This window comes from Pelobates fuscus, chromosome 2, assembly GCF_036172605.1.
Source record: "Pelobates fuscus isolate aPelFus1 chromosome 2, aPelFus1.pri, whole genome shotgun sequence".
Taxonomy (NCBI): Eukaryota; Metazoa; Chordata; class Amphibia; order Anura; family Pelobatidae; genus Pelobates; species Pelobates fuscus.
The window spans coordinates 78,659,648-78,686,812 of record NC_086318.1 but is presented as its reverse complement, the minus strand read 5'-3'; the positions used below and the strand labels follow the sequence as shown (position 1 = coordinate 78,686,812).

Here is a 27,165-nt window from a genome sequence, read left to right as displayed (position 1 = left end):
CACATACATTACCACACACATATACAGATGCATGTCGCCACATAAGGATGCACACAGACACACACACATCCACTCTAAGAAATGCACAGTGACACACAGATTGACACACATGAACAGATAAAATGACACACTTGCACACGCTGACAAATATCCACATCCACAAACACTGACCCTTATGCACACAACGCACACACATATACACTTGACTCACCCATAGTGCAGCTCTCCCTACCCCCGAGCTCCAGTGAGCCTTCCTGCAGCCCTGCCTCTATTTTGAAACCAGAGCTTCCAGCGGTTTCGGTCGTGACTCGGAAGGACCCCATGCGGCTCATGGGTGCAACAGGCATTGACAAGCCACCTGACCTGCTGGGGTACTGGTGCGGTCACACCGGCTGCACTGCCGGTAGTTCAGTACCTGAACCAGTGGGATCAGCATCCAGCTTCTGCCAATCTACAGAACCCGCATGTGCATCACTGCGCATTACAAGATGTGTGGTGGCTGGTGGGACCGAGGTAAGAAGGTAAAAAGACCATTAACAAGGAACATCATTTAGATACCCATGACATCATTAACACTACAGTAGGCTATAATGGTTATGATGCTCTGAGTAACCTTTTAAACTTTACTTAATTTTCTTTGCATACTTTATTCCAGTTTAGTAGGTTCAGTCTCACACTGCCCCTCGCCTAACACTCCAGTATTGTTTAGAACAAAAAAAGGTTTAAAACATTTTTTCCTCCTGTTCTTACAAAGACCCCCCTCCTTTCCATTGAAAGGTGTTATAAAAATGTTTCTGAACATTTTCAAGGAATTTAAAATTATACTAAATAATTAAGGTCTATAGAGCATATTCACAAAAAAGCAAAAAAAAAAGTGGTTGTTATGGAAACCACATTGAAAGTTTCACAACCTAGATGTTACAAATTACAAATAAGCATAAAATATATTTAATGCAACATAATGGCAAACACGGTTTGAAAGCGATAGTTTGTCTTCAAAAATAGCTCTGAAATGGCCACTATAATGACCATTCCTCCATAGGGTATGATTATGTTGAAAATAAGCCCCTCTCCTTGTCTCACTTCACACAGTGTTTTATAGCTGCCTAAATATAGAAGAACTGTTAATAATACTGAAGAATCATATGCCTTTTGGACCCGCTAGTGGGGTCTGTTTAAGGTTATAGGTCACTGAAAAGTGCACTCTCAGTATACAGCTGAGAGTACTGTTTTATATAGGAACCCAGTGTGATGGTTTTGATTTGCTTCTTGGGGGCAGTTTTCATAGGCATAGATGCCAAGTATCATACGTGTTGAACACTTGTTCAGTATTCAGTTACCTTTGTAGTTTGTTTGGGGAAATGCTTGCCACAAGCTTTAGGAGGATCTAAGAGGTATATGATTATTATTTTTTTCCAACCTGTGTGGACATGTTTCTATGTTCTATGTTTCTATCTCTGGTGATCACTGAATAGTAGTAAATGTATTTTTAACTAGTCACTTGGGTTCTACACTTCATTGTGGCTTATCAGTATACTCCATCAACAAAGCAATTAGATCCTCAACACACGGCAATCTAATATAACCGGGATATTCACTAATGTCTATGTGGCCCCATACTGAACAGGGCATCTCTATGAGGAAGGTTCAGTGTCTGCATGCAGAGGGTGGAAACATTGAATGGCAGCATTGCACACTGCCACAGGAAGCACATCTAGCAACAATCTGAGGAGTTGCCAGTGGAAAAAAAAAATGGTGCAGTGTCTCTCGTAATTGTATTTTTAATCTATATGTCTCGCATTACCGTTAACCTCTTATGTATACCAAACCCTGCACTAAAATATATAAATAAAGAATTAAAAAAAATATATACAATCGCGGACAGCCAAGATGGCCGGCCGCACACTCTAAGAGCTCTTGCAGTACAGAGCACAAACATGCTACCACAGATTGACCCCTTAACGCTAGCACAGTGATGGCGAACTTTTTTGAGCCCAAGTGCCCAAACCGCAATACATGCCAAATGTTTTTCCTTAAAGTGCCAACACGGCAATTAAACCTGAATATTGAGGTTTAAGTTTAGAAAAAACAACTCTGACTGTTGTCCGAACTAATTAACAACTTTTGTTTTAAAAGAACACAACAACAGAGAGTTCAATGATACAAATTTTAAATAATGATATACATAGATAAAATTAAGCTTATATTTATTAGTATCTCCAACAAATGCAATACATACACACACAAGACTGCTGAATATAGAGACTGCTGAATATAGAGACTGCTGAGTACACAGACAGACGGTCTGCTGAGTACACAGGCGGTCTGCTGAGTACACAGGCAGACAGTCTGCTGAGTACACAGGCAGTCTGCTGAGTACACAGGCAGGCAGTCTGCTGAGTACACAGGCAGACAGTCTGCTGAGTACACAGGCAGGCAGTCTGCTGAGTACACAGGCAGGCAGTCTGCCGAGTACACAGGCAGACAGTCTGCCGAGTACACAGGCAGACAGTCTGCCGAGTACACAGGCAGACAGTCTGCCGAGTACACAGGCAGACAGTCTGCCGAGTACACAGGCAGACAGTCTGCCGAGTACACAGGCAGACAGTCTGCCGAGTACACAGGCAGACAGTCTGCCGAGTACACAGGCAGACAGTCTGCCGAGTACACAGGCAGACAGTCTGCCGAGTACACAGGCAGACAGACTGCCGAGTACACAGGCAGACAGTCTGCCGAGTACACAGGCAGACAGACTGCCGAGTACACAGGCAGACAGACTGCCGAGTACACAGGCAGACAGTCTGCCGAGTACACAGGCAGGCAGGCTGCCGAGTACACAGGCAGGCAGGCTGCCGAGTACACAGGCAGGCAGGCTGCCGCGTACACAGGCAGGCAGGCTGCCGCGTACACAGGCAGGCAGGCTGCCGCGTACACAGGCAGGCAGGCTGCCGCGTACACAGGCAGGCAGGCTGCCGCGTACACAGGCAGGCAGGCTGCCGCGTACACAGGCAGGCAGGCTGCCGCGTACACAGGCAGGCAGGCTGCCGCGTACACAGGCAGGCAGGCTGCCGCGTACACAGGCAGGCAGGCTGCCGCGTACACAGGCAGGCAGGCTGCCGCGTACACAGGCAGGCAGGCTGCCGCGTACACAGGCAGGCAGGCAGGCAGGCTGCCGCGTACACAGGCAGGCAGGCAGGCAGGCTGCCGCGTACACAGGCAGGCAGGCAGACTGCCGCGTACACAGGCAGGCAGGCAGACTGCCGCGTACACAGGCAGGCAGGCAGACTGCCGCGTACACAGGCAGGCAGACTGCCGCGTACACAGGCAGGCAGACTGCCGCGTACGCAGGCAGGCAGACTGCCGCGTACACAGGCAGGCAGGCAGACTGCCGCGTACACAGGCAGGCAGACAGGCAGGCAGACTGCCGCGTACACACACTGCATTGAGGGGTGTGTGTGTGAGAGTTGCTGTGTGTGAGGGGTGCTGGGGGGGGGTAGGGGTACTGCTGGGGGGTAGGGGTGCTGTGTGTGTGGGGGTTAGGAGTACTGCTGGGGGGTAGGGGTGCTGTGTGTGGTGTGGGTAGTTGTACTGCTGGGGGGTAGGGGTGCTGTGTGTGTGTGTGGGGGTTAGGAGTACTGCTGGGGGGTAGGGGTGCTGTGTGTGGGGGGGGTTAGGAGTACTGCTGGGGGGTAGGGGTGCTGTGTGTGTTTGGGGGTTAGGAGTACTGCTGGGGGGTAGGGGTGCTGTGTGTGTGTGGGGGTTAGGAGTACTGCTGGGGGGTAGGGGTGCTGTGTGTGTGGGGGGGTTAGGAGTACTGCTGGGGGGTAGGGGTGCTGTGTGTGTGTGGGGGTTAGGAGTACTGCTGGGGGGTAGGGGTGCTGTGTGTGTGTGGGGGTTAGGAGTACTGCTGGGGGGTAGGGGTGCTGTGTGTGTGTGGGGGTTAGGAGTACTGCTGGGGGGTAGGGGTGCTGTGTGTGTGGGGGGGTTAGGAGTACTGCTGGGGGGTAGGGGTGCTGTGTGTGTGGGGGGGTTAGGAGTACTGCTGGGGGGTAGGGGTGCTGTGTGTGTGTGGGGGTTAGGAGTACTGCTGGGGGGTAGGGGTGCTGTGTGTGTGTGTGGGGGTTAGGAGTACTGCTGGGGGGTAGGGGTGCTGTGTGTGTGTGGGGGTTAGGAGTACTGCTGGGGGGTAGGGGTGCTGTGTGTGGGGGGGGGTTAGGAGTACTGCTGGGGGGTAGGGGTGCTGTGTGTGTGTGGGGGTTAGGAGTACTGCTGGGGGGTAGGGGTGCTGTGTGTGTGTGGGGGTTAGGAGTACTGCTGGGGGGTAGGGGTGCTGTGTGTGTGTGTGTGTGGGGGTTAGGGGTTCTGCTGGGGGGTAGGGGTGCTGTGTGTGTGTGGGGTAGGGGTTCTGCTGGGGGGTAGGGGTGCTGTGTGTGTGGGGGGTAAACTTTGAAAAAAAAAAAAAGTACATTAAATTATCTTCTCCCCCCCCCTTCTTACCTTTAATGAAGGAGGGGGGGGACACAGTCATCCCTGGTGGTCCGGTGGTGGCAAGTACTGCTTCCGGTTCGGGAGGCAGGGGAGGGATCTTAGAAGCAGCTCCCCTGTCCTCCCGCGCAATGCTGTGTGGAGTGTTGCCATGGTAACGCGCGGCAACGCTCCACACAGCTTGCTCGCGGGAGGACAGGGGAGCTGCTTCAAAGATCCCTCCCCTGCCTCCCGAACCGGAAGCAGAGTAGGCGCCTGCCGTTTCGGGCAGGCAGGTGCCTACTCTGCAGCGATGGCAAACCTATGGCCGCGTGCCCACAGAAAGGGCCCGGCGTGCCACCTGTGGCACGCGTGCCATAGGTTCGCCATCACTGCGCTAGCAATTAACGGTGACCAGAGATCTACTCACGACGACATGCGTAACAGAATGATACCGATCCGACACCGAAGTGAGGCGGAACGACTCACACCGACGATGCGGCCTTCAATAGAGCGGAGCCTGGGGGAGACGGACGATCCCCCGGCATAGGAGCAGCTCACAAGCGTGAACTCAACACGACCCTGCTTCCCCCCCCCTCTGGACCGGGGGGGATATCCCGGTCCTCGCTGGGGACGATCACCCCAAGCCACCGTCTGACCAAACAACAACACCCAAAGCAACGTGGGCATGCACAGGCCCACACAGGATGGCGGCATTAACACAGCCTACCACAAAACGCACTTTAATCAAGCCTCCCAGGCACACACGAGACTTCTACGACCAGGTCCAGCCTGTGGATGAGGCTCCAGGCCCAGAGACGGTCCTACAAGATGGCAATCACAGAGGTGGCGGCGTGGATCCGCCCGGCACTCTGGCGTCAATTAGGCGGGATCTCCAGAGAGGCCCCCCGGCGGACCAGGAGACCAACACAGGGAAACGAAGCCAGGTACCCTGGGCACCAGCACTAGAGCCCACACAACCCGGAGGGGACCTCGCCAACATGCCAGACCCGCCTGTACATCAGCGGCCCTAACGGCCATTACCCGGCAGGGCGCAACCCCACGCTTGAACACTCACAGTTCTGGCCGCGCTTCAGATCGAGAGACAGGGAAGCTGGATACCAGAAAGAGAAACGGGCGGAATGCCCCACAGCAACCCACGAGGAGGAGAACCACGACCCAACAGTACACCAAGCAGAGCCTACCTGACCGCAACTCACCAGGACCCTCTGAACAGCTGCATCGACCAACACGAGGGGCACACACTCACGAGGAGACATCGGCTGACATGACGGGGACTTGGACTTAATATCAGGCATAATAACCACTGGCACTCAGCCCTTTATGCCCCCAAACAAACTCCCATGTTACTTAATCACTGCTAATGTGCCTAAACTGCTCTATAACGGTGTACTAGCTAAGACTGCACGTAGTTAAGAATGTTGTACTCACACTCTGTCTAGCATGCACTTTAACATAGGGACCAGGTGAGCTCCTACCCCGAGCGGCATACTTCTGAGGGCATACCTGCCTATTTAAAAGACACCCTCTTTACTGCAGCAGATGTACCCCAGCAATAATGGGCATAATAGTGCAACCATTAGTTCATACCCTGTTAGCCCCCCTTGTGCCCACACCGAACACAGGACCCAGCGGCTGCTTTGCCGAAATATTAATCACAGTTTAGCGTGTTACTTTATTTTATTTTGTACCTCTATAATCGACTAAGTTAAGGTCAAACCATACAGTTTGTCTTAGCCAGCCCTAAGGTTTTCTTGTTAAGCTAAGCGACAATATATGCATTGGCGTGGATTAATACATTTTTCATATTGTTTATTATGAGGAACCTAAAGCAATGCAAGTTTAAGCTAGTTTGACTCTCAACGTACTCTCGAAATGTCCAAGCCTGTACAAACATTAACTAGTTGTCAAATCTGAGGGTCAACAGTCTAACAATGTTATGTCATATCCTAAGAATACCTAAACAACATAAAACCATACTGTTTATAACCCAAAAATGTGCTTGTTCTACTATGTACCTCTATGTTTAACTGTTTTAATGCGCTGGAGGATTGCCTTTGGGGTACCTCACAAGCGAATGTTATAAGCTAACGCACAACAAAAATAAAGAATTTTAAAAAATGTAAAAAATACAATCGCTTTTTAAAATTGGCCCAAATTTTGTCAAGATTTTTTTTACCTGATGGTAAATTTACCTGATGGCTATTTTTATTAAAATCACATATAAAAGGTATTTCCCAATTTATTTTTAAGAACTTTAGATTTATATTTTAAAAGGGATTCTCTGCTAGTATCTTTTATTTTTTATATCGTTTACTCCATTTTTTTCTGTTCATTTTATTTGCATGGGCATTAAACATCTACACATCCGTACAGTTCCTTCCAGTACAGACATACTGAGATTTAGGTATGTTCCTCAACTGTGGATTGAAATGGCAACAGTCCAGTTGTATAAAATTATTGACATCTACAAGTTTGTAACTATGTAACTATGTAACTGGTAGCGTAGTATAGAGGACCGTATTCTCTTTCTGGACCATTTAATTTCTAATAATTGTGGCATCAAATTAACTACTACTTTTAAAGAAGAATCAGTACAATTTTTAGATCTCACTATTTTTATTCAATATACTAAAATCAAGGTAATTTTAGTATATTGAATAAAAATAGTGAGATCTAAAAATTTTACTGATTCTTCTTTAAAAGTAGTAGTTAATTTGATGCCACAATTATTAGAAATTAAATGGTCCAGAAAGAGAATACGGTCCTCTATACTACGCTACCAGTTACATAGTTACATAGTTACATAGTTGAAAAGAGAAAATTTTTTCAACAAATTTTGCAACAAGCTAGGAAAAAAATTCCTTCTTGACCCCAGAATGGCAGTCAGATTTATCCTTGGATCAAGCAGTTATTACCCTACATTGAAAGATTATATCCTTGAATATTCTGTTTTTGCAAGTATGCATTTAGTAGCTGTTTGAACATCTGTATGGACTCTGATAAAACCACTTCTTCAGGCAGAGATTTCCACATCCTGATTGTTCTCACAGTAAAAAAACCTTTTCTTTGCCTTAGGCGAAATCTTCTTTCTTCCAGTCTAAACGCATGGCCTCGTGTCCTATGTAAAGTCCGGTTTGTGAATAGATTTCCACACAATGGTTTGTATTGGCCCCGAATATATTTGTATAATGTTATCATATCCCCTCTCAGGCGACGTTTTTCTAAACTAAATAGGTTTAAATTTGTTAACCGTTCTTCATAGCTGATCTGTTCCATTCCTTTTATTAATTTTGTAGCCCGCCTCTGCACTTTTTCTAGTGCCATAATATCCTTCTTTAGAACAGGTGCCCAAAATTGCACAGCATATTCAATATGTGGTCTTACCAGTGATTTATAAAGAGGCAAAATGATATTCTCGTCCCGAGAATGAATGCCCTTTTTCATGCATGACAATACCTTACTGTCCTTGGCCACTGCTGATTGACATTGCACATTGTTGCATTTTGTTGTCTATAACAATTCCCAAGTCCTTTTCGTGTGTTGTTATCCCTAATTCGCTTCCATTAAGGGTATACGTTGCTTGTCTATTCTTTACGCCGAAGTGCATAACTTTGCATTTTTCAACATTAAATTTCATCTGCCATTTGAGTGCCCAGTCCCCCAGTCTATCTAAATCCCTCTGCAGCAAAGTAATATCTTGCTCACATTGTATTATTTTACAAAGTTTTGTGTCATCTGCAAACACTGAAACATGACTTTCAATGCTGTCTTCAAGATCATTTATAAACATGTTAAATAGAAGGGGTCCCAGAACAGACCCCTGAGGGACACCACTTGCCACCTCTGTCCAGCTTGAAAATTTACCATTAACGACAACTCTTTGTACTCTGTTTTTAAGCCAATGTTCTACCCAAGAACAAGCATTTCATCTAGACCGATTTCCTTGAGTTTGAACACTAATCTATTGTGTGGAACTGTACCAAATGCCTTGGCAAAATCCAAATAGATCACATCCACTGCAACACCCTGATCTATACTTCTGCTTACTTCTTCGTAGAACGCAATCAAGTTAGTTTGACATGACCTGTGCTTCATAAAACCGTGCTGATTTTTGCTGATAACCATGTTCTTCTCAAGGAATTCTTGAATATTATCCCTTAATTTTCCTTTCAAATATTTTACCAGCCACAGAAGTTAAGCTCACAGGTCTATAATTTCCAGGCAAGGATTTTGAACCTTCCTCCAATCCTCCGGAACACTTCCTGAAAGAAAAGAATCTTGAAAGATTAAAAACAGAGGTTCACTTATTTCTACACTTGGTTCCTTACGTACTCGTGGATGGATACCGTCAGGCCCTGGAGCTTTGTTTATATTAACTTTCTTTAGTTGCTGCAGCACCTTGTCTTGAGTTAACCAATTACAATTATTCTGCAAGTTTTTAGTAGCAATCATTTGCACATCTGTTGCCATGGGTTCTTCCTTAATATATACGGAGGAGAAATAGTTATTTAAAATTCCTACCTTTTCCTGGTCTTCATTAACCAACACCCCCATTTCAGTTTTTAGTGTACCTCCACTTTCATTTTTGGGTTTTTTAGAATTTATGTACTTAAAAAATGCTTTGGGGTTGGTTTTGCTCTCTTTAGCTATCATTTTTTAATTTTGAAGTGTAGCAAGTCTAATTGCCTTTTTGCACGCATTATTTGCTTCCTTATATCCTTCCTTATAAGATGCATCTGATTTGTCCGATTTAAAGGCTTTAAATGCCCTTTTTATTTATTTTTAATCTCTTGTTTTACTTCTTTACTAAGCCACATTGGTTTTAATTTGTTTCTTTTATATTTATTTCCCAATGGTACATACTGAGAAATGTACCTTTCTAATATTTGTTGGAAGATGATCCATTTATCCTCAGTGTTCTTTTCACTAAAGAGTTTATGCCAGTCAATATATTGTAAAGCTTCCCTTAACTTATTGAAATTGGCCTTTTTAAAATTATATGTTTTAGTATACCCCGTGTGCTTTTGTTTTTTTGAGTTTATTTCAAAGGACACTATATTGTGATCACTATTTCCCAAGTGCTCACCTACTTGAATTTTGGTCAAAAGAAGAACGTTGTTTGTTAAAACCAGGTCCAGACAAGCGTCCATTCTAGTTGGTGCTTGTACAAGTTGTGACATGAAGGTGTCATTTAACAAGTTTAAAAACCTAATTCTCTTTGCTGAGCTACTAGTCCCTCTGTCCCAATTTATGTCAGGGTAATTAAAATCTCCAATAATTAAAGTGTTACCCAGATTTGCAGCTTTCTCAATTTGGTCAAACAGATGTTGTTCCTCGTCAATATTAACATTAGGTGGTTTATAACATATCCCAACCAATAGTTGGTTTCCCTTCTTTTCCCTCAAGCAGATATTTACCCATAAAGCTTTCACATTTTCCTCATCACATTCCATTTGCTTAAGATTTGGCTTTAAATCATGGTTGACATACAAACATACAACACCACCCTTCTTGTTTTTCCTATCCTTCCTAAATAACGTGTACCCATTTAAGTTAACTGCCCAGTCATGTGTCTCATCCCACCATGTTTCAGTTATGCCTATTATATCATACTGTTTAGTTAAAAAAATAAATAAACTAAACGAATTGTAGATGTACCTTTCATAGGTGAACAGGTCTGTCACCCAGCCATAGCCTCCATGCACATATTTGAGTTCCCAGTATGCCATGAATAGGTTGGCATTGCTAGGTGCAAACCTAGTGCCCATCGTGGTACCACATGTTTGTAGGTAAAAAATGTCCTTGAACCAAAAATTATTCTTATTTAAAATTAATTGAATACCATGCAATATAAAAGCAATCTGTTTATCCAACATCTTTTGGATTAATTTAAAAATAACTGCAGCTTTATAACCTTTATTACATGAAATTATGGTATATAAAGAACGGACATCTACAGTTACAAGAAAGCAACCTGGCTCCTGGCCTGGTAATCTCCATCTGAAATTGAATCAAAGAGATGGTATACCAAGCCATATTGGCACAGTGTCTACAATCTTGGAGCCAGTATTTTATGGACTCCAAGTAAAGCTGAGCATACTAAGCTATATAATTTTTCTTACATGGCTCATGGCAATATTGAACTAGATTTTTTCTCCTGTTTACTTTATGCACTTTTCAGGATGAATTTGGCTGGTTATCAGAAGAGGTCTTGATGCTGCCTAAAAGGCACAACAGTCTTTATGTTCAGAACCATGTCATATTGCACTGTTTCATTTTCCCCTCTCTCTTTTTGAGTATGAGTATCGGCTTCCCCATTCCTATATTTAGGGGTAAGCTTTTATATTCTGGTGTAAAATTTATAAGCACTGCACTTGTATTGTATTTTAGCACAAAAACAGCCTGTATGCAGAAACCTGCAGCCCCCAAGCATTGAGAGATTCAGAACAAGTGATCGACAAACCTTGCAGATATAACACAGCTTTACAGAGATGTTGGTTACTACAGAGCCTTTTATGAAGCCTTGAAGGCAGTGTATTTCCAGTCTCTCTTCAGCACCAACTGCATGGTCCAAGTTTTTGCACTCCATCGCATCCTACAACAGCCCAAAAAAAACTACGTTCGATGAGATTCCCACTCTTGAAGCGACTATTAAGGCTATTAAGGAGCTGAAAAACGGCATGGCAGCAGTTGATGGAATTTTGTCTGGAGGTATAGGGGCCCAGCATTACACACTAAACTTAATGATTTCTTTGCAGATGGGAACAAGACCAAGTACTACAGGACCTCCATGAAGCAATAATCATCACCCTGGATAAGAACAAAGGAGAAAAGTCTGATTGCTCTAATAATCAGGGGATAACACTGCTCTCTGTTGCAGGAAAAATCCTTGGAAGAGTACTCTTAGACTGGTACCTACCATTGCAAAAGAGCTAGAAAGAGCTCCACTGACATGGTATATGTTCTCAGACAGCTCCAAGATAAATGTTGCGAACAGAACAAGGGATTGTATGTGACGTTCGTTGGTTTTACCAAAGCATTCAACACTGTAAGCAGAAAAGATATGTGGCAAATCTGGAAACTCCTAGGATTGCCCCCTAAGTTTCTCAATATAATCATTCAGCTACACGAAGATCAACGTGGCCAAGTCAGACACAGCAACGACTTCCCTGTAGGCAAGGGTGTAAAGTAAGGCTGTGTACTACCACCAACTCTCTTCACAATATTATTTAGCGTGATGCTTCAAAGGGCTGCTATAGACCTTGATGAAGAGGATTGTTTACATCCTTTACCGCACTGTAGACTGCCTATTTAATCTGAGGCTACTAAGGGCCCACACCAAGATTGCAGACCAACTTATCAGAGAGCTGCTCTTCACTGACAATGCTGCCCTTTTTTCTCACACAGTGACAACCCTCCAGCAAATAACTTTTGGCAGAGGCTGAAGTCAGCCTGAAGAAGACAGTTGTCCTCCACCAGCCGGCACCTCATGAAGATTACATTCCCACTGCATCACCTTGGCAAATCAGAACTGACGATAGTCCATCAATTCAGCTCCCTTGGGTTTATTATCTCCTCAGATGCCAAGATCGAAAAAAGAGATAGCACACTGGCAAAGTCAAACAGAGTATTAGGTAGACTTCATAGAAAAAAAAATCTGGAACAACAAGCATCTGAGGAGAGGCACAAAGAACAGTGTGTACAGAGCTGTCATACTGACCTCTCTCCTGTACGATTCTGAGTCATGAGTACCTATCGCCACCACCTACAGCTCCTTAAGCGCTTTCGCCAGCACTGCCTCTGCACAGTCTAAAACATCTAATGGAATTACTTCATAAAAACCATCAAAGTTCTTGTACAGGCAGTGACCACTAGCATCAGGGCAATGCTTTTCAAGTCGCAATTGCACTGGGCAGGGCATGCCTCCAGGATTGTGCTGTATGCCAAACCAACTCTCCATTGCTCACCGCGACAGAGGAGCACCAAATCGGTACAAGGTCTCTCTGAAGAAATTCCCATGGTGCCTGTCACAAAGACCGTCGGCACTGGTCTACTATAACCTATAGACACACCATTCATTGGGCTGTGTCATCCTTCGAGAATGCACATAGGGCATATCCTGGGAATAAAAAGAATTAAAAGGAACAGAGGAAGGACTATGACAGTGTGGCATCAAAGTCAGACCAGATTTTCTCTTGGAGCTGCTGCAGCCCGGTCACTGTCCCGAACTGGCTTCATTATCCATCAGCGAGTCTGCATCAGATTTGTACAACCCGCTTCCTAAATCTTCATTCACAAAGTCAAGCCAAGATATGTATACATGGTTTTGGTGAATCTTCTATTTTGTTTGTTATATTACATTAACTAGATGCAGTTGCTATGTCTTCTAACATTCATTTCAGCTCTCTCACAAGCGATTTTCAATGAGTGAGCCATGTTGCACTGGTTTATGGTAATTCAGTGTGCGGTGAACATTTTGATAGGACTGTAGTAGGTTAACTACAGCAATTAAGTGTGATTCACACAATTCTATCATGCATTCACACCCCCTAATAATTTGGTTTTTCTCCTAACCAATGAGGTAACAAACTCATAATCCACTTTCTGTATAGCTCTCTTCTTACCTTTTGTCATGAAGTTACTTGTTCCCACACTCATGATCGCTTACAGCAGCTCTAATGGTATTGCAGCGATGCCTCGATGTCGAGGCATCGCTGCAATACCCCCACCACACTGCCTGGCCGCCGGAGAACACCGGGTGATTGCTCCCGCCAGAGCGATCACTTCTGGTTTGCTCCACGTGGAGCCTGGCAGTGAGGCAGAGCATCGGAAACCATCAGGCAGGCTTCCGATGCTCTGCCTGTACTGAGTGCCTCGAGGGGTCGAGGCACTCAGTAAATATAAATTAAAAAATTGTAAAAAAATAATGAAATATTTTTTCAAAAAAATTTAACCCCTACCCTCCCTCACTCCCCATGTACTTTCCGATCGCCGCCATTCCCCTGCCGGCGATCGGTCTTCTTCTTAGGGGGTACTGTCAGGGCTCAGTCCAGACAGTCCCCCCTCTGCAATTTAGGACCCCCAGGGGCCATGTGACATGGCCACAATAGGTGTCCACAGTGCTGCCAGTACTGCCTGAACTGACAGGCAGTCCCCTGCTGGTGGAAAAAAAAAAAAGGTAATACATTTAAAAAATATATGTGTGTGTGTGTGTGTATATATATATGAGATGAATATATATATTCATATATCTTTTATTTAACAGCATCCTTAGTGTATTTTGTTATTAAAATATACATATATTAATATAAAAATGTACTTACAGTAAAATTACACACGTGTGTGTGTGTATATATATATACATATAATATATATAATAACTTTATATATTGTGTGTGTGTATATATATATATATATATATATATATTTATATTATAAAAAATAAATAATAATAAAAAATAAAAAAAATAAAAATAATTTTTAAAAAATTATATTATTATTATTATGATATTTATAGAGCGCTGTCAAATTCCGTAGCGCTTTACAATGGGTGGACGAACAGACATGTAGTTGTAACCAGACAAGTTGGACACACAGGAACAGAGGGATTGAGGGCCCTGCTCAATGAGCTTACATGCTAGAGGGAGTGGGGTAAAATGACACAAAAAGGTAAGGATAGTATTAGACTAGTGACATTTGCAGAAGAGGAATCCGTTGGGAGCTATTAACAGTTTAATTGATACGCTTTTATGAAGAAGTGGGTTTTTAATGATTTTTTTGAAGGAGTGGAGACTGGGTGAGCATCTAACAGAGGAGGGAAGCGAGTTCCACAGGAACGGTGCAGCCCTCGAGAAATCTTGAAGGCGAGCATCAGAGGTGGGAGTACGGACAGAAGATAGACGTAAGTCTTCAGCAGATCGTAAGGGCCTACACGGGACATACTTGTGTATAGGGGAGGATAGATAGGTGGGAGCAGCATTATGTAGTGATTTGAAAGCAAGAACCAGAATTTTAAATTGAGCTCTATATTTTATAGGAAGCCAATGTAGGGACTGACAGAAGGGTGAGGCATGGGAGGTGCGGGCGGACAGGAAGATGAGCCTCGCCGCCGCATCCATTATGGACTGTAACGGCGCAAGTTGGGAGCAAGTAAGACCACTGAGAAGCGGATTACAGTAGTCAAGGCGAGAAAGGACAGTGGAATGGACCAACACCTTAGTCGCATCTGGCGTTAAGTAGGGGCGGATGCGCGCAATGTTTTTGAGATGGAAATGACAGGATTTGGCGATAGATTGAACATGAGGCTTGTAGGAGAGGTCAGAGTCAAAGAGAACACCTAGGCAGCGAGCCTGCGTGGTGGAGCTGATGGTAGCGTTGACTTGGAGGGAGACAGACACAGGAGTAACAGACACAGGAGTAACAACACTTGAGGGAGGAAAGACCAGAATTTCAGTTTTGGTCAAGTTTAGTTTAAGGAAGTGGGCAGCCATCCAATTAGAAACAGCAGAGAGGCAGTCAGAGACACTAGTCAAGAGGGACGGGGAGAGATCAGGAGAGGACAGGTAGATTTGCGTGTCATCTGCATAGAAATGATATTGGAAGCCAAAGGAGCTAATGAGTTTACCAAGGGAGGCAGTATAGATGGAGAACAGTAGGGGACCAAGGACTGAACCTTGGGGGACACCAACAGAGAGGAGTTGGGGAGAAGAAGCAGAGCCAGAGAAAGAAACACTGAAAGAGCGCTGGGAGAGGTAGGAGGAGCACCAGGAGAGAGTAATATCTTGTAGACCGATATTGCGGAGGATGAGAAGATGATCATCAACAGTGTCAAAAGCCGCAGACAGGTCAAGGAGAATTAGGATAGAGTAGTGACCACGAGATTTTGCAGCGAGTAGATCATTGGATACTTTGGTCAGTGCCATTTCCACAGAGTGCTTAGCGCGGAAACCAGACTGAAGCGGATCTAGCAGAGAGTTGGACTCGAGGAAGTCTGTCAATCTCGCATACACAATTCTTTCAAGGATCTTGGATGCAAAAGGCAGTAGCGAGATAGGACGATAGTTGGATGGGGAGTTATAATATATAATTTTATTCTAACTGTGTTGTGATATTAATATATATAAATTTATATCAAAATACACTTAGAATTAAATTATATATATATATCTATGTATATCCCCTTAACGACCATGGACGTACTACGTACATCTGACAAAAAAGCGGTTGTTAAGGACCGCTGACGTACCTAGTATGACCGTGGCAAATAGGAGCCCTGGACTTACCTGGACTGGCGATCCACGACAACCGCGGTCTGGGAGGACTGCAGGAGACCCGAGCAGTCCCCCTGCAGCAACCCCGGCCCTCCAGGGCCATGTGATCACCATGATAACATCGCCACGCAATAGGAGTCTAGGAGCTGCCAGCAGGGGGACTGTCTGAACTGTCAGACAGTCCCCCAGGCTTCTAAAATGTTTAATATATATATTAAACATATATATATATATACATATATATATATATATATATGTATATATATATATATATATATATATATGTATGTGTGTGTGTGTATAATATATTATAAAATAATTAAAGCATTGGTGGTGGTGTAGGGTTTCTCCTCTCCCCTCACTGCTCATTTAAACCTCTACCCACCCCCCCTTCCCTCTCTTTCCCATCATTTGAAAAAAATTAAATTCGCCTTTTCAAACCCTTTTCCGCTAACATTGCTGTTATTTATCGTCCCCCTGGTTCCCCTCTTCTCTTCCTTGACCACTTTGCTGCCTGGCTACCCTATTTCCTCTCTTCTAACATTCCATCCCTAATTCTCGGGGACTTCAATATTCCAATTAACCTCCTTTGACCTTTGCAGCCTCTAAACGACTTTCATTTCTCCCACCATGCACTGCTGTATGAGAGGGATACTCCCACTAGAATATCCTGTTAAGTGGATTATCCCTCTGTACAGCAGAACCGGCTTTTAACATAAAAATCCATAACTTTTGCTTTATTCGTGCGATTAATATTAATGACCGTAGATAGCTGGGTCTGAGCGCATATTTCGTGCGAGTACCGTTCAGCTCCCAGCTTAAATAACCGAACGGCACACGAAAACATAATTTATTTTGCATTCACCTAAAAGTACCGAACACCGATTGGGGAACCCAACACTAAAAGACCGGAGTTCCCAAACGGCCTGGAAGTCCAGCGGTGTTCGTGTCGTCGAGTAGCCGATTTTAGTTCCAGGCGCTCGACCACCAAACACCGCTGGGCTAACAAAGGATCGAAGATGGCCGCCCACCACGTGGTCGGTAGTCAAACGACGGTCACCCAGGAAAGCACTTAACTACCGATTGCAACAATGTTGCAATCCATTAATTGGAGCCACACGACCCTCTGTGTGTGGGCTCTGGTTCGGTACTTGGTTCGTTTCACGAACAGCCGGTAAAGTGGCTGTTCGTGAAACAACCATGTGAATGCTAGCGGCTTTTCGGCTACTAGCATGCGAATGCTATAGGTTATACATGCAAGCATACATTTCCACAAAATAATCAGAATACATTTAACCATGGAAGTGCAGCAGTGTTCTGGACAACCTTTAAAGTCACAGCCATATACTCTGAAGTGGCTAGGTTTGCCACAATCACCACCTCTTATCGTGTACCCCCTCACCCAACAACCTCAGCCTAACCCCCCCTCAACTCAGGAGGGACCTTAATTCTCTTGACAACTGACCAGCAGTTGTCAGCTGATATTGATTCACGACTGCTGTCCATCCCTTCCCTGTCCTTCACTGGCCATCTCCGCATATAACACTACCCTCACCTCTGCCTTGAACGCTGCAGCACCGCTCCAAACAAGCACCTCGAGGAGGACCCGCCCCCAACCGTGGCATACTAAATCAACACGCTACCTGCAAAGATGCTCCCGTTGTGCTGAACGCTCCTGGAGTAAGTCTCGCACCCAGTCAGACTTTCTCCATTATAGATTCATATTGTGTTCATACAGCACAGCCCTTGCCCTTGCCAAACAGTCCTACTTTTCCTCTCTCATTAGTTCATGCTCCCGCAATCCCAGGCGTCTCTTTGACACCTTTAATTCTCTTCTTCATCCTGCTGTGACCACCCCCCAAACTAACCTTACTGCTGATAACTTTGCATGTTACTTTACTGACAAGATTGAACAGCTAAGGAAAGAATTCTCCCCTCCTTGCCATTCTGTTTCTCAACTACTCATAGATCATACCTTTCCTACCCTTCAGACATTCTCCCGGTTACTGACCAAGAGGTGGCTGCTCTTCTCTTTTCCTCTCGCCCCACCACTTGCCAATCTCTCTAAAACTGAGCTCCTTGTCTTTCCTCCTCCTAATACTGATCCTCCTCTTTCGCTCTCCCTTCAAGTTTGTGGTACCCACATCAGTCCATCCTTGCAAGCGCACTGTCTTGGCGTCAAACTTGATTCTGGCCTCACCTTTGAGCCTCACATCCAGCATGTTGCCAAATCCTGTAGATTCCATCTTAAAAACATAGCCCGCATCCGCCCCTTTCTTACGCAAGATGCTACCAAGGAGCTTGTCCATGCTCTAGTAATTTCCTGCGTGGATTATTGTAACCCTCTCCTGATTGGTCTTCCCAAAAGCCGTACTATATATTTAATATAAATAGGGGAAAAAAACACTTATAAAAGGCAAATAAAAACGCTAACTTTGCCCAGCGTTTGTGACTAAGTGGCTACTACAAAAGACTGGACATAACCCATTTGGAATACCCTGGGTTATCTACATTTGAAAATGGTATGCCACGATGGGGTTATTTCACATTCCTGGGCTACCATATGGTATCAAAAGGCAACACAAACCCAGCAAACCAATCTGGCAAACTGAATTGGGCAAGCCCTATATTGACCCTGTAACTTTACAAAACACTATAAAACCTATACATGGGGGGGTATTGTTATACTCTGGAGACTTCGCTGAACATAAATATGAGTGTTTAAAACAGTAAAACTTATCATGACAATTAAATCACCAGTAAAAGTGCAGTTTTTGTGTGCAAAAAAACAAATATGAACGCTAACTTTGGCAAGCGTTTGTGGCTAAGTGGCTATTACAAAAGACTAGACAGACCCCATTTTGAATACCGTGTTTATCTACTTTTACAAATGGTATGCCATGATGGGGTTAATTTTCATTCCTGGGCTGCTACAGGGTCTCAAAGGCAACATAGGCACAGCAAACCAATCTGGCAAATATCCATGTGCAAACATGGAATAGGGAAAAGCCCTACATTTGAACCCTGTAAGTTTGCAAAAACCCATAAAACCTGTACATTGGGGGCACTGTTGTATTTGGGAGATGTTGCCGAACACATATTGTGGTGTTCTTTGTCAGTAACACGTAACAGGAACTGAGAATCCATGCCTAATGTACAATGTGTGTGAAAAATAACACAAAATAATGACTACCCAAAAGTTTGACAAAGACTGGTGGTAGAATTAGTGCATGGAAAGTGTTAAATACTACTATTTGAAATACCCTAGGATGTCTACTTTTAAAAAATGTATGGTTTGATTGCAGTAAATTACATTGGCCGGTTTCAAAAATGTCCCAAATAGGACATGGGTGCATGATGACCATCTGTGAAAATTCCAAGTTGGAAAACTGGAATGTGCACTCTCTAAATAAGGTATTTTAGCCCCCAAAGAACCAGAGACACCAATACATGGGGGTATCACTGTACTCAGAAGATATTGCTGAACACATATTGGGGTGTTCTTTGGCAGTAACTATACACGTCTTCTTAAATTGCTATTTGTGTCAAAAAAATCACCAGTTTTTTTTTTTTATTTGGCATAGATTGGTGGTAAAATGGTTGCATGAAAAGAGTCAAAATACCCCAAGTTTAATACCTTAGGCTGTCTTATTTTAAAAAAATATATACATGTGAAGGGTTATTCAGGGATTCCTGACAGATATCAGTATTACAATGTAACTTGCGTTAATTTTGAAAAAAAATGGTTTGGAAATAGCAAAGTGCTACTTGTACTTATAGCCCTATAAGTTTCCAAAATTTGGAACATTGGGCATTTCTAAACTCAGGACAAAATTTAGAAACTATTTAGCACGGGTGTTTTTTTGCGGTTCGGGGGTGTTAATGATATGATGAAAATAATGGTATATTTAGAAAGACCATTTAATGGCAAGAAAAACGGTATATAATATGTGTGGGTATAGTAAATGAGTAAGAGGAAAATTACAGCTAAACACAAACACTGCAGAAATGTCTCTCCTAACTTCACTTTCATGTTTATAAGATTGACAGATTGTTCTGTATTAATACATTAGTATGTAAACCCACTGATTGACTAGGTTTCTCTGGACTAAACATCCCGTGGTGCTTTGCCATTCGCAGTCATATTTATACACTGGCTAAGCATCATGGGTATTGTAGTCCATAACAACTACAATGCAGGGGTTAGCCACCACTGTTCTCTGAGATCGTGTGTTTCTGCATAATTCTGCAGCATATGAACACAAAATAACAGGGACACACACAAACAGACTTAAAGGAGCACTATAGGGTCAGGAACACAAGCATGTATTGCTGACCCTATTTTGTTAATCCCACCATTTAGGTTGCTTGCCCCCCACCCTCCCACCCCCCCCCCCCCCCCACCCTCAGCCCCCTTAAAAGCAATGAAAACTCTCCTTATTGCCCGCCCCCTTGGTATCATCATCACAATTGCCTATTTTTGGCCAATCCAATGCTTTCCCATGGGGGGTGAGGCCAAACACAGTTTTGGCCAATCAGCACCTCCTCGTAGAGATGCGTTAAAGCAATGCATCTCTATGAGGAAAATTAAGCATCCCCATGCAGAGTGTGGAGACGATGAACAGCAGTGCTGCCTACTGTGCAGCACTGAGCCAGGAAGCACCTCCAGTGGCCATCTGATGAGTGGATACTTGGAGGTGTCCCCAGGGGCAATGTAAACCAAGCATGTCAAACTTGCGGCCCACTGGCCGCATGCAACCCACAAGGACCATCTTTGTGGCGCTGCGAGTACATGCTCAGTGTTATAGCAGAGTAGGCACCTGCTTTCTCCACATTGCAGGTGCCTACTCTGCTATCATTTACCCGGCCGGAGATGCCGCGAGGGAGCTCAGTGTTCCAGCTCCTCACTGCTCCCTCGCGCACGCCAACTGAAGTGAAGCCGGGCGCCGGAATATGACGTCATATTCCGGCACCCAGCCTCACTAAACCGCGTGCGGGAGGGAGCAGTGAGGAGCAGGAAGGACCCCAGGGAGATGCCCGACATCGGCTCCATAAGGTAAGGAGCAATAATACAAAGTAAGTGTGTGTGTGTGTGTGTCTGTGTCAGTGTGTTTGTGTGTGTGTCTGTCAGCAAGTATGTGTGTGTCTGTCAGCAAGTGTGTGTGTGTGTGTGTGTCTGTCAGTGAGTATGTGTGTGTCTGTGTCTGTCTGTCAGTATGTGTTTGTGTCTGTCAGTGAGTATGTGTGTGTGTCTGTCAGTGTGTATGTGTCAGTCTGTGTGTGTGTCTGTCTGTGTGTGTTTGTTTCTGTCAGTGAGTATGTGTGTGTGTCTGTATGTGTCTGTCTGTGAGTATGTGTGTGTCTGTCTATGAGAATGTGTGTGTGTGTGTGTGTGTGTGTGTGTGGCCCACATAAACTTAAACCTTGGACATGCTTGATGTAAACAATGCCTTTTCTCTGAAAAGGCAGAGTTTGAATTAAAATGCCTGAAGGCACTGATTATACTCACCAGAACAACTACATAAAGCTATATTTGTTCTGGTGACTATAGTGTCCCTTTAAAAAAAAATTATATTCTGTCTTCTCTCCTGCTGACCTATTTTGCAGCAAAGAAGGAGATCTATCAAAGTTTCTGGATATGATCATATAACCGGGAACCATAGTCTATGGCAACCATCAGGACTCCAGATTCTGTGGACTACAACTTCCCTGATGCTTTGCCTTCATTATGGCTGTAAGAGCATTATGGGAGACGTAGTCCAAACAATCTGGAGTACAAGGTTGACTACCACTGATCCAGAGATTGTTCGGTGTGTTTAAAGGTAAACTGTGCACTATATCTAGTTCAAAGAGATGAAATGGTTATAGTGATTAGAGTCCATTGGCACTGTCCCTCCATTCAGTGATAAACCATTTCTGAGCAGTTTAACACTAAATAAGGGTTAAAGAATTTGACAGCTCTTTCTAAAATTTATATATTTTTTTCCTTTTCTTTCTTTATTTTATACATTGCCTTAATTGTTTAAGATTCCTTAAGAAGTAAATATGATGGGATTAAATATCTGTGAGGTGTTTTAAACATAGTATATCTCATGTTATTCCTAAAATTGGAGTATGGGCCACTCTATAATTTTTGCCCACTATATATGTGATAGTGTGTACATAAATATGTGTGAATTTGATTAGCCTTTAATACAGAAAAATGACAACTATCTTACCTTTTTTATCCAGCTCAAATTGCAATAATCTTTGGACAGGAAACCTTGAATTACATCCTAAACCTGTGTCAGGGCTACTATGATTACCTGGAGCGCCTACCTGATCCATTACTAGTGTACATCGTAAGCTTCCTGGATCTAGAAGACATTGCTCAGCTTGCACAGGTGTCACATAAATTTAAAAAGGTAAGCTTAAATCTTTACTTAACATATTAGGAGCTTAGTGTCTTGAATCAGACAGTGAAAATATTGTATATTATTGTATGCTTTTACTTTGGAAAATTTGTGATCACAGGCCAGGAAACACAGTAACAGTTGGGATATGTCTGTCCCCAACCAAAGACATGTAGATATACCTAACTAACCTTGATCCTACCTCCTATGGAGACGTTTAATAGTTTTCTTGTTATTTTTTAGTGTTTTGTTTTTTTATTATTATTATTATTATTATTTGCTTGAAATGATATACGTATGTATAGTTTAGTTTTATGCCTGTCTGTATAATGCATTCGTTAAGCATTGTTAATTCTAAAAGGCGGAAAAAAAAAAATTCCGCCTCCTGGAGCCGCCAAAAGTCCCCAATATTCGGCTCGCGTTTGCACGACCCTCTCCAATGGCTCCCGCCAAAATGGCGCCAGAAGCACTCAGTGAGACCTCAGGCAACTCCCATGAGGACAGAGAGAGCCTTGCCTCGCCTCCATCAGACGATGGGGCTCACTACCAAGACTCAGACTCAGAGGAAGACTCCTCTCCTGTAACTAAACGGGACATAAGGGACCTGCTTCAAGAAATGCGGGACATAAGGGACCTGCTGGAAGAAATGCGGGAGGTGTGGAGAGCTGACCTGAGGAGCACAAAAACAGAGGTGGGTGGTCTCCAGCAGCGGCTGACAGTGATGGTAATTCAGCGTTACGAATTACTGGACCTTTATTTGGTCTTTTTTGAGGCTGAATTTTTCCAATGTGGCTATTTTTGCTTTAAATGTGAATTCACTTCGCATTTTCATTTTATTGAATAACCCTCACTGTATCTGTTACATTGAATTTATAATAACCCACATGATATTTACTTACTTCTACTTGAGGTTTGACTGGGTGTCATCATTAAATTGAAATAATTCACACTACACTTGGCAAGTAATCCCTTTCCAAATTTTGAAAATAATGCTTTGTTTTTTTATATGAATAAAATACAACTGTGAAATTACAGTTATGCAGAATATATTGGGGCTTTATAAATAATAATAATAATACAAATATGGTCAAATAAAATCTCTGTATTTATCCTGCTGGCCAGAAGAGGGGGCTGATTCCTTAAAGTTCTCGTTACAAGGACAATGCATAGAGCAAAGGAAATGACTCAAAGTACCAGTAACTTTTATAACATTAAAATGTGTGAACTCCTAAGGTTTAGCTCTAGATTAGATCTCAGAATAGGGTCTTTTTAGGTGAAATGGTTTAACATTGAGTTCTGCTTTAACACCTTTATTTCTAATCTTGGAGTCACATGAGTTTGTAAATCCTACAATCCCACAAGATTTTCAGATGTGAAGTTTGAAATGTTTTTCAGTTTAATATGGTCTACAAGGCTTTTGCCTGAAAATCAATTTTTGCATTTGTGTTCGGTTTACAGAATTAAATTGAGGTCTAGGTTTTATAACACAATACAATCAATAATTATAAACTTTTTGTGGACGATTATCTTTTTTGTATCACTTCTTTGCCCTATCGTGGTTTCGATTACATTTTGGTTATCCGAGAGGGCATTCCTGTATTTGATATTCAGTTTTTTTATATTGGCTTGTCCTGACTATTCTTATTTTTGGCTTCCTGACCCTATGGCTTTTGACTTACGTTTTTGCTCCTTTCTGTATCCCTGACCTTAGCTAGTTACTGGTAATTCTTTTTACGTTACTTCCGGACATTCTAAGGCTCGGTAATACGTTTTTTTCCCTAAAGTTTTATATTTTACCGTGTTTGACTTGGTTCTGCGTGTTGGGCCACTATATTGTCCTGACACCGACGAACCTGATTAACCGGTTGGCAGCTCAAGGAACTAAGATGTGGGTGGATCGGAAGCACATTTATCAACTTATCATACATTTTGGGGCCTCTTACACAGCTCTAGGCCTGGGCCCACTTGGAGGGGGACTGCCTGGGTTGTGAGGCAGTCCCCCAAACTTGAAAATAAAGTTAGAAGAAAAATATATATATATGTAAACTTTTTACAAAATTAAGTGATTTTAATAATTACAATTCGAGGGACCTAATTTGCAAATTCTATATTTGCCCTGTAATTTTCCAAAATACCTTAAGACTGTACATGGGGAGGGGGGCTGTTTTACTCGGGAGACTTTGCTGAACACAAATATGAGTGTTTCAAAACAGTAAAACATATCATGACAATGATACCATCAGTGAAAGTGCAATTTTTAAAAATGAAAATAGCAAAAAAAAAATATGAACGCCAGGGTTTGTGACTTGAATTTGAACGTTTTTGGCGTGCTGTGACGCAATCCGAGCCATGACATTGACTTGTATGCGATGCATCATAAAAGAGAGCTACATCAGCTTGCGTTGAGATCACTCAGGGGAGGAGAGGGACCATGGAAAAGGTTCCCCTCCACTGGCAGGACATTCCCGGGCACCTTTCCAGCCCGGGCAACAACCACAGGTATCCTGACAATGTTGTTGACAAGTATTCGTTTGCATAGTATTGTTGTGTGTATTTTTTGTTTGTTGGAGGTGGAAAAGAGACTGCAACTGTTTAAGGCTTCCTTATATCACTCATGAGAAAGAGGCTACCTCCCTTTTTACATAATTTTCATAAAGATGAGTCATTGTATTGGGATAGAATGTAGTGAGAATGTGAGGGAACAGATACCTCACATATAATGTCTGCATGGGGAGAGGGGTGGGTTAAGATTGCCTCCTAGTGATATGTCATGAGAAAGACAAATCATATGGTGATAGTCTTCTCATTGCTTTTTTTTTATTTTTATTTTTATTTATTTATTTTCTCCTTGCTTTTAAAGCTAGAATATTTCAACAAGAAGATGTAAATATCAGTGGAAATACCTTTATAACATTTTTTTTTGGTGAGCATTCAATATTTATTCATATTAAAATGTAGCAACATCACAGGGGCGGAGCTTGGCTTCCTAGCAGGGTGGACGTGCTCCACGAGTGCTCCTGCACACCGACGACTAAAACCGGGGATATACCCCGACCCATCGCTCACTCACCGCTGGGAAGGTGCCTACTGAGTGGGGGAGACCCAGGGAATCGTTTTGGTGTTAAACACACACCCGCAACCCATCAGGTCCCCACAATCCCGGTCTGAGGCCTACCCGCGATCGAGCCAGGGAGAGGCGGCCGCTCTCCTGGATGGTAACCTCGCAGGTGATACCCACACAGTGCTCACCTCCAACCCCCCCCCTCTGGACCGGCGGGGGTCATCCCGGTCCTCGCTGGGGACGATTACCCCCACACCACGACCAGCACGAGAGACAACGAATAAAACGAGGAGAAGCAGCCAGGCCCCGATCAAGATGGCGGCACAGGCACAGTCTAACACGATCCGCATACTCCACATGCCACCCCAGCACATAGGGGTGTTCTATGTCAAGATGTGTACCAACCTGTGGACCAAGCTAAGCACCCAGAGACCGGCCTACACGAGGGCGATAAAGGAGGTGACAGCATGGATCCGCCCGACAACACGACGCCAATTAGGCGGGAATCCCCCTCCACGAAAACACAAGCGGGAAAAAGCCCAATCAAGGCGCCAGCTCCAGCACCCAAGCAGACTGTTGCCGGCCAAGTCTCCGAACCAGCAGACTGGCACACCCCGGACCGTCTACTGGTCAACACTCCCGTGCTCTCCGCCAAGTAAGCAGCAGACCCGATCATCACGGCAATCAGGGGCTGAAAGAAGGCACATGACTAGACTCACGGGCTCCCGGGACAGCTACTCCCATCACCACCATTTGGCAGTACCAAGGTCCAAAAGCCCACAACATCCTGCCTCACCTCGGGTCCCCAACACGGATGACCGGATTCAAGGCAATATGACAAGTCACTGCATGGACTACCTGCTCCAGCACACCAGTGGCGTAGGGTGAAGGTTTGCAGTAGCCTCTCTCCCTGCCACCACTCCGGTCAGCAGAGCTAAATAAGTATTTTCTTGCTTATCATTTTACAACTAACGGTTTCCAAATGCTTAAAGCCACACACGATTTTACATGTATTTCAAGTGGAGATGACTGCATACTTTCGACACATAAAAATGACAAAACATGCGAGCCACCTAGCTTATCATCTTATACTCTGAGTTTCCAGGACCTTACTTGGCCTAAAGCTGCTTCTTTTCGTGCAACAACTTGTAACTTAGCAGTACTCTACACTGAATAGGGCCCTGCATGCAATATAACTACACGTTGTTAATGTTTTAATTCACTGATCGGCACCCATACCATTTAACCTAATGTTTAACCACTGTATCTCTAAACTGTGAGCTTCTTGTCTACACACGTGTAACCAACTGTATGACTTCTAATAATTTAGCATGTTACCAACCGGATCTTATGATCCATAGCCTGTATTTTCTAACTAAAGTTTTAACGACAAAAATTTAAAAATTGAGGCAACGCAATTCAGGAAATGTAATTTAAACTTGCTGTACTGACTCAATACTGTAATTCATTTGAACGTTTCCCCCAATTTCTCTTCTGTACCCTATCTCATTTGCCTCTAATAAAAGAAAGATTGACAAAAAAAAATGTAGCAACATCAGGTAGCTTAAAGGACCACTATAGTGCCAGGAAAACATACTCATTTTCCTAGCACTATAGTGCCCTGAGGGTGCCCCCACCCTCAGGGACCCCCTCCCGCCGGGCTCTGGGGAGAGGAAGGGGTTAAACACTTACCTTTCTCCATCGCCGGGCGGGGAGCTCTCCTCCTCCTCTCCGCCTCCAATCCTCCCTTTCAGCTGAATGCGCATGCGCGGCAAGAGCTGCGCGCGCATTCAGCCGGTCTCATAGGAAAGCATTTATAATGCTTTCCTATGGACGCTTGCGTGCTCTCACTGTGATTTTCACACGCAAGCGCCTCTAGCGGCTGTCAGTGAGACATCCACTAGAGGATTTGGAGGCTGGATTAACCCTATTATAAACATAGCAGTTTCTCTGA

The 27,165-nt window shown here is 43.8% G+C and overlaps 1 protein-coding gene across 2 annotated transcripts in view; it reads left to right on the top strand.

Annotated features, from left to right (window-relative positions):
- Positions 1–27,165, top strand: part of FBXO36 (F-box protein 36) — a 62,633-nt gene that overhangs the window by 18,804 nt on the left and 16,664 nt on the right. Inside the window, exon 3 of one of the 2 annotated variants that reach the window (XM_063442304.1) lies at positions 21,990–22,141. In XM_063442304.1, the coding sequence (XP_063298374.1) occupies positions 21,990–22,141 (152 nt within the window). Of the gene's footprint in view, positions 1–21,989; positions 22,163–27,165 lie in introns of both variants that reach the window. The other variant, XM_063442303.1, reaches the window with a different exon arrangement.